The sequence below is a fragment of the Diadema antillarum genome, unplaced genomic scaffold, assembly GCF_040938485.1.
Source record: "Diadema antillarum isolate AM-2024a unplaced genomic scaffold, OU_Dant_1.0 scf00000033, whole genome shotgun sequence".
NCBI lineage: Eukaryota > Metazoa > Echinodermata > Echinoidea > Diadematoida > Diadematidae > Diadema > Diadema antillarum.
The window spans coordinates 1118785-1127114 of NW_027270922.1; the positions used below are offsets into that span (position 1 = coordinate 1118785).

Here is an 8330-nt window from a genome sequence, read left to right on the forward strand (position 1 = left end):
GGTAGATCTCAAGCGGGAGAACGGGAGATTCCGCAAAAATGGGCTTTCGGCGGGAGATCTCCCGTTGAAAGCGGGAGAGTTGGAGTCTCTGCAAAAGATTGAAATTGAGATTGAATTAAACTGTAAACGTACCATTATGTTGCAATAATTTTTTCTTTACGCTAGTGGCTTGCCATAGTTTGCAGAAACGAATTCTGGTGTACTACGAAAACTTGCCACCCCTCGAGATTGCCCGATATCTACCGTACGATGGCGCTTTCTTTTCCACTCGCACGTTCCGAGAAGTAAGGCATGAGTTATCAACGTTAGATTATTTTAATGAAATCACAGTTTTATTTCGCATAAAAAACTATATTTTATTGGAAATTTATGAATGCGAATGTAGCGCTATATGAGTGCTATGTGAAGGAGATGTTTATGCATGATAACGTGGGTTATTCTTGAAGGATCGAGAGTGCCTGTGTGCGAGCTGTGATCGAGAAGCTGCAGTAGATCTAACGTGTTACACCACTGCGGCACTAAATTGCACGTAAAGAACCACAATAGGGCCTGCATGTGTTGTTGGACACCAAACTTGGCCAATGTGTTGACATGGTTGGTACACACACGTACAAATGCACACACGACATACAAATTACGATGTACAATGTATGTCTTTGGTACCACTGAGCCCGTCGCTGGTATGAAGAAAATAGATCTTGTTTGCATTTGATTTATGCAGTCGCGAAGGATAGTACAAGCATGACCACTGTTTGTGCAAAAACCCAAACTCGTCCTGAAAATTAAATTTACTTCTTGGTACTAATGTTAGTCGGGGCCCGCCGTTACGTCTTTTAAAATGAGGGGGCCCAGTTTATGGGAATGGGGACATCCATTCATTTTTTGAGCTGAGGGTGGTGCACAAAAAAAAATAAATAAAAAGATAAAAAAAATAAAAAAATAATAATAATATGGCTTAGTTCTGCCCTAACAGTTTCTAGTTCCACTTCTGGTTCTGGGGTTAATCAACTTGACAAGGAGAAAAAAAAAAAAAGGGGGGGGGGGGGGGACACTTGGATTGCATTTCCCTCCCAAAATCGGCTGACAAGCTTCATAGTTTTTTATGCCACTCCTCTAACAACATTCATGGCTGCTGACAAGCAAAGATAAATGACAAAAAGTCAAACCCTAGATCTCTATTTTCTCACCAGTATCTGTTTTTTTTTTGTTCTTTCTTTCTTTTTTGCACGCAGATATTGGCACAGTACTGTAAGTGCTATAGAAATCTGTGTGGTGCTGCTCTCTTGCTATCTGAAGAATTTAAACTTTTTTTTTACTTCATGCACACACTTGAAAATGACTTTAAAAGCATCTTGTACATTATTTCATGGTTGAGGGGCTTTAATTGATCAAAATTCCCAAGTCAAAATTCTTTTACACCTTATAGTACCACCTTTACTTTGATTAAGTCACTTAATTGCCAAAACACTAGCTTTGATTTATTTTGTGCCAAATAAATTGAATTGAATTGAATTGAATCGAATAGTACCACCTTTACTTTGATTAAGTCACTTAATTGCCAAAACACTAGTTCTGAATTATGTATGGCGCAAAGATGAAAGAGTTCTACCAATTTACTCGGCTGATCAAGAAGTTTGTCAAATAGTGACATGGAACATGGACAGCAATCAAGCTCATGCTAAAGTCTTATCATACAATTTGGGAGGGAGATTTGCCACATTCACCCAGCACATCCATTGGCAGTGATTGGCAGAATGGGCCATGATCTATTTGTAGACCCTATCTTAGACCCTTATCAGCTACAAATCTTGTGATAGGCTGTCTCATTCACAGCAAAACTTCATTTACCTCAGTTATGAGTAAACTCGGCCACTTGTAATGAGGGTGCTAGTGGCAGAGTTTACCCGTTAGGCCGAGTTTACCCATAGATATGGTAGTCTTTCCATTGAATTTTCTTCAAAGCAGTGGTATGTGTCTTTTCTTGCACATGTACATGTATCAAGGTGTGATATCAAAACTCGGTCAAACTCTTTGTGGGTTTGAGACAATAGTTAGTCCTCTATGCTTGTATGTTCTTGAGAAGATTAAAAGAAAGACTTACAAGTATATCTTTGTTACTTTTTCTAATAGATGATAATGCCTTGTCATATCTCTCTTCTCCCCCTCGCCCCAAGAAAGACGCCACAATGTCTGAAGATTGGGGAGCAGAGGCTGATGCTGCGACTGTGCCGGCACCAGCGCCGGTTGCCGAGATGCCGGAGGTCATGCTCTTTGGCCGATGGAGCTGTGACGAGGTCCAAGTCAGCGACATCAGCTTGACTGTGAGTACAGACCACTGGCACCATTTATTCTGGCAAGCACTTTTGCAAAACTGCATACAGATGGCCTTTTCTTTAATTTTGCCAGAGAGAGTCCTTTGTGAGGTCAACAGATAAATCAATGGAGGAGTGCATGAATGCAGAGATAGCGAGTTGAATTAATTGAAAAGGGAAATTATAAATTCATAAAAAGTGGTTCTTTGACTTTAAATTATTATGACGGGAACATGTTTCTGTTTCAGAAGTTCCACAAATGTACCTTATCCTGTAGTCTTCCATTTCCAAATAGAATTATTTGTAACTTGAGAAAATGTTTCACCGAAACTTGGGACTGCAAATTAAAAGAACCAAAAAACACCCTTCATCTGAACTCTCTCATGCTGTGACTAAAATCAAAATCACTTTTTGTTTCTTTTCTTAGGACTACATCCCTGTCAAGGAGAAGTACGCCAAGTACCTCCCCCACAGCTCCGGCCGCTACCAGGTGAAGCGCTTCCGCAAGGCCCAGTGCCCCATCGTCGAGCGCATCACCAACTCCATGATGATGCACGGCAGGAACAACGGCAAGAAGCTGCTGACGATGAGGATCATCAAGCACGCCTTCGAGATCATCCACCTCCTGACAGGAGAGGTGAGGGGGAAGGGGAGAGGGAAGGGGAAGGGGGAAGAGACAGTCTCCCCACCCCACCAGGGCAGGGGTGCAGCTTTTTAAAACTATTGCCCATCCAGGTGACTCCTGTCATGAAGTCCTTGCGACTGGCAGTTTTCTTTAATTTTATCAAACTTTTTCTAAACGTAAAGTCAATTTTGCACCATATACTTTACTGATGACAATTTTGGGACCTCAATTTCTACTTGATTGTATTGTCACGAAATTTTGTTATAACAGTGGGGGTTTTTTTAGCAGGAGCTCCTGGCATATATCTCTTACCCTTTTGTTAGGAGGTTTTTCAGTAACTTGCAGTGATTGCAGTTGACAATCATATAATGATAAAAGTAGCTCTTCTAACCTGTTCATGAGATTTAAACATGTCAAGACCTCAAATTGGTCATATTTTGATATAGATATTGTCAATCACTTCACGCAAGAAAGAACAATTAACCAATGAGAGATACAAAGAAAAAAAACAACAACCCCCACAGACATTTGGCTATAGCTGTACCATACACTCCGATCAAACTCATACCATTCATTTGTTATTTAATAGCCACTGGAAATAGTGAGTGATTTGTTTGATTAGCATTTTTATGCCTCCGCCACGAAGTGGTGCCGGAGGCATTATGTTTTCGGGTTGTCCGTCCGTCCGTCCGTCCGTCCGTCCGTCCGTCCTTCCGTCCGTCCGTAATGAATTTTGTGGACAGGGTAACTACCAAAACCTTTTGAGGTATCCTAATGAAACTTGGCATGTATGTGTATTAGGGGGTGAAGTTGTGCCTATCAACTTTTGGGTGCACATGCTCAAGGTCAAAGGTCAAAAGGTCAAGGTCAAATGCTTAAAATTTTACCATTGCCCCCATATCTATGCAATGCCTGAAGATATTTTCTTGAAACTTAGTGTATACATGTACTACCCAATTAAAATTCTCTGGTGAAAGTTTGGGGTCATGAGGTCAAAAGGTCAAAGGTCAAAAGGTCAAGTAAAATTTTAAATTTTCACCTTTTTCTCTGTATCTTGGAAATTGTTCAAGGTATCTTCATGGAACATAGTATATATATGCATCTACTGACTGGCAGTGGTTATCTAGGGAATTGAAGGTTCATGGGGTCAAAGGTCAGGGGTCAAAGGTCAAGGGCAATACTTCAAAATTTTACTATTTTCCTTATATTTATGCAATGCCAGCAGGACTTTTTTTTTTTTTTAAATTTGATGTATGCATGTATAACCCAATAGAGATTCTCTGGGATTTTTTTTTTGCCAAGAAGGTCAAAGGTCAAAAGGTCAAAGATCAAGTGAAAGTGCTGAACTTAATTCTTTCTCCATATCTCGGAAGTGGCTCAAGTTATCTTGAAACTTAGAACATGCTGAATTTATGTATGTTCTGCCTGACAGTGATTCTCTTATAAATCAAAGGCCAGATGAAAATGATTTAACAATTTACTGTTCAATACAGAAATTGCGCTTTTTCTCCATACCTTGAAAATTACTCCCTGCATAAACTTATGAAATGGTCAAAGTCAAGTTAAAGTTCTTAAATCCCCAAATACATGCTCTCCTATTCATCCAATTAAACATAGGTCAAGGAAGGTAAACATTCAGTACATTTGTGACAAACATGTCATTTTAATATTTTGCCAATTTTGTGAAAATGTAATCACACATTGTCCACATGTACTATAGACCTATTAGGAGAATCATGCATTATGGCGGAGGCATACCAGTCGCCATAGCGACATTTCTAGTTCTTAATAGTATGTGTCTGTTTCCCCAAGTATTACAGGGTTGTCTGTGTAGCTTGTGCATTATCCATAAAAATGGCTAGGGGTACTGCAGTGACGTTTGGTGGTGTGACCAACCAAAGAGTAATGTGTGAGATAGCAGGGTCAATATCACATTCTAGAAAATTTTAATTAAGAAGTATTCTTTCACTGACCTTCAATGATATGCCGCGTACAATAACACAGAACTTCACAATCATTTGAATAGGAACAGATTTAGGATGTCAGAAATCAAGATGAAATTTTGAAATGCCAGTGGACACCAAAACTCAAACAGTACAATTGGGTGTAACTCGTAGTCATCAAACCTAGCATGAGTGTCAGTGACCTTCTGTGTTTTAGGCAAACTTTTTTTATGGTTAGTGTGAGTGTGATGCACACACAGATACAGATTGGTGTTGGGGTCCATGTCCATTTGGTTATTTTGAATTCTTTTCTTAACAGCCTCAGATAAAGCATGTCAAAAGACAAAGACAGGAATGACCCAATGTCACGGGCCTTTACAAGTTATTTATTTTTTTCATTCATCTTTGCAATGCGCAGAACCCTCTCCAAGTCCTGGTCAACGCCATCATCAACAGTGGACCCCGAGAGGACTCCACCCGTATCGGTAGGGCCGGTACCGTCCGCCGACAGGCTGTGGATGTGTCACCCCTTCGCAGGGTGAACCAGGTACAAAGCTTGTCTTTCCTGTCAAGTAAACCTGCACTGTGGCAACCGTGTTAGATATTGTATGAAATGTCATGGTAATATCCTAATTATTGCATATTTTTAGTTTAACCTCTGTTATGGATGCATTGATGAATGGATTAGGCAAGGGGTAACCCTTTGTATTCTGTGTTATAATTTGTATTGCATCGTTTTCATCTCCTGTAGTGCAACTTATTCTTGTCCCCTGTACTCTGGAAGTTTTCACAGTTGACCGTGATAACACTGGACGTAGCAGTATGGTAGTCATTCTTAATTGTATTGCATGGTTCCTTGTTTAGTGACGTTTTGGAAAATTTGTGGAAATGGTGGGAAATCATAGAATTTTGAGAATGTAGATGTACGTTCACACTTTGAATGCCACAATCTTTGCTGTTCGATCTAGTACTCCACATCCAAGATGGTGTGCTTTCGGCCTATCCACTATATGACTCATTGACATCAAGCATTGCTGTGCTTTGTTCGCCAGTTTGCACACTCGCCAACTGGAGCTCTTTTTGTTTTGATACTGATTGGCACAGAAGTCTGGAAACCAATTGTCAATGAGTAAAGATTACTTAATCCTCTTAATCCCTATTGTATCACCATGACTTCCAGGTTGGACTGGGGCACATTGTTACACCCTAATGAGGTGGCTAACAAACTGTTAGGCGAAGGTTGGGAGAATAGATTGAATGATAAATAATAAAAAAAAAAATAGATAAAGAAATGACAAGTCATAGCTAAGTGCCAGGGCACATGAATGGTTAGCTTACATAAATATAGTAGAATCGGGAATGATTGCATCCTGTTGTCATGGTGATGAGCATCGTATCTCTCTGTGGTAATCCTCTCCAGGCCATCTGGCTGCTCTGCACTGGTGCCCGCGAGGCCGCCTTCAGGAACATCAAGACCATCGCAGAGTGCCTGGCTGACGAGCTCATCAACGCCGCCAAGGTGAGATGCTCTATTCTTAAGGAGAAATCCACCTTCATAGACATGTGGATTGAGTGAATGCAGCAATATTAGTAGGAAGCATCGAGAGTTTGAGGAAAATCGGACGTTCCGTTTCTGCTCAGTCTCTGCTGGATGATAAGGCTACTACAGTTTGTGATGTCACATGTGTACAACAACATAAAGAAAATATAAAGAAAATTCAACAAATTTTCACTTTTCTCGCATAATTTAAGAACACTTGATTTCTCTCTTTCACAAGGCAGGGTGAATAATATTGTCCGTGACATACATCAGTGACAAGTTGAGGAAATATGCACTTTTTTAAAAAAGGAAAATTTTTGTAAAATTCTCTTTGTATTTTCTTTGTATCGTTCTACGCGTGTGTGTGACATCATACACTGTAGTAGTCTTCTCATCCAGCCGTGACTGCGCAGATACTTTAAAAATTCATAACTTTTGAACGGATTGTCCGATTTTCCCCCAAACTTTCACTGATGTGGTTTACTAATATTGCTGCGTTCACTCAATCCTCATGTATATGAAGGTGGACTTGTCCTTTAAAGGAGACATCCAGATGATTTTCAGACCTTTGCATTTGAACACGGTATCTGTTATTTGGTTATACTGGGTACAGAGTTACAGAATTTATAGTGATGGGATGACGAGTAAGATTGTTTTCAAAATTCATAACAAATCACAGTGAAAAAGGATGATGACATAGCAGCTTCACGTAAGAATGCAGGATTGGGTGCTCACGGAAGCAGAACAAAACAAGAAAGCATGAGTAAATTCTACACAGGTGAATTTACTAAACGAGTGGTATTGTAATGGAATTGCTGCACTCCTGGAATATGTGAGCCACCTAAGTCATCATCCTTGTTCAGTGTAATATGTTTTGGGTTTTTCAGAGTATAGTTTGTCTGCTCAAGGACCACAATAAATTCCCAAAAATCTATACATAGCATCATCAATTTCTGTACTGCATATTGTGAAATTATATAAATTGCCTGGAATGTCCCTGTACGAGCTATCACTATCACCACCATGTCCACCATGGGGGTAACAAAATATGAAGATTTTTTTTTTTAAATCGTCGTCATCACCATTTTCACTAGGCAATGATTATCATCACCACCACCGTCTTCATAATGCAATGACTTTCATCATCGCCACCGTTTTCAAAATACAGAAACTAAACTTACCACCATGGTATCCATGATACAAAAATACAAGAGTAGGAATGTAAAACATGGTGACTCTGGTATTAAAAAAACACGCACACACACACCCAAAAATAGATGATTATAATAAGTCGGTCTCGTAAAATTGTACTTCCATTCAGTACTGGCTCGAAAGTTGAGTTCTTACACAGACTTGACTTACTAATGCCTCCATAGCATACTTTTTGAAGAAAATTCAATCTCTGAAGAGATTTGGATAAGTGCATAGATATACACTGTAGTTTCATGTCTCCAATAAATCTCTATTTCTCTCTTTCTTTCTCTCTCTTCCGCTGCTCAGGGCTCATCCAACTCGTACGCCATCAAGAAGAAGGATGAACTGGAACGTGTCGCGAAGTCCAACCGTTAAGGGAGGTTCACGCCTGCATGGCACCACGTGTCTTGTGGCCATGCCCAGTGCAGAGACAAGGCGATAGACCATCCGTCGTGCATCTTGAAGATTGTCTCTGTCAACAGTAGTGTAAATTAAAGAGATCACACATACAAAAGCAAACAAAGCTTCCTCTGTCCTGTTTGATATTTTTGTACGTGCTTCCACTCTGCTGTTGATAGTTCCGTCTTGCCTGGATGGTGTATTATGATGTCAATTTGTGTTCATTTGCACATTGGAAATTACCTCTGTAGTGCTGATACAACAAGAGGCTGACTTTTATCCATTCAAATAACATATCGGTCATTTTTGCCAGTACA

At 39.9% G+C, this 8330-nt stretch overlaps 1 protein-coding gene across 2 annotated transcripts; it reads left to right on the top strand.

Annotated features, from left to right (window-relative positions):
* The first annotated feature begins 265 nt into the window (after positions 1-265).
* On the top strand, positions 266-8130 carry LOC139742679 (small ribosomal subunit protein uS7). Of its 2 annotated transcripts, none has more exons than XM_071653218.1 (6): positions 266-284; positions 2175-2321; positions 2740-2949; positions 5299-5427; positions 6301-6399; positions 7921-8130. In XM_071653218.1, the coding sequence occupies exons 2-6, from the start codon at positions 2187-2189 to the stop codon at positions 7987-7989; spliced, it is 642 nt and encodes a 213-aa protein (XP_071509319.1). In that variant the 5' UTR covers positions 266-284; positions 2175-2186; the 3' UTR covers positions 7990-8130. The 2 variants fall into 2 exon arrangements, with proteins under 2 accessions (XP_071509319.1, XP_071509313.1); XM_071653212.1 differs by having other exon boundaries at positions 277-284; positions 2179-2321.
* Positions 8131-8330: the final 200 nt, after the last annotated feature.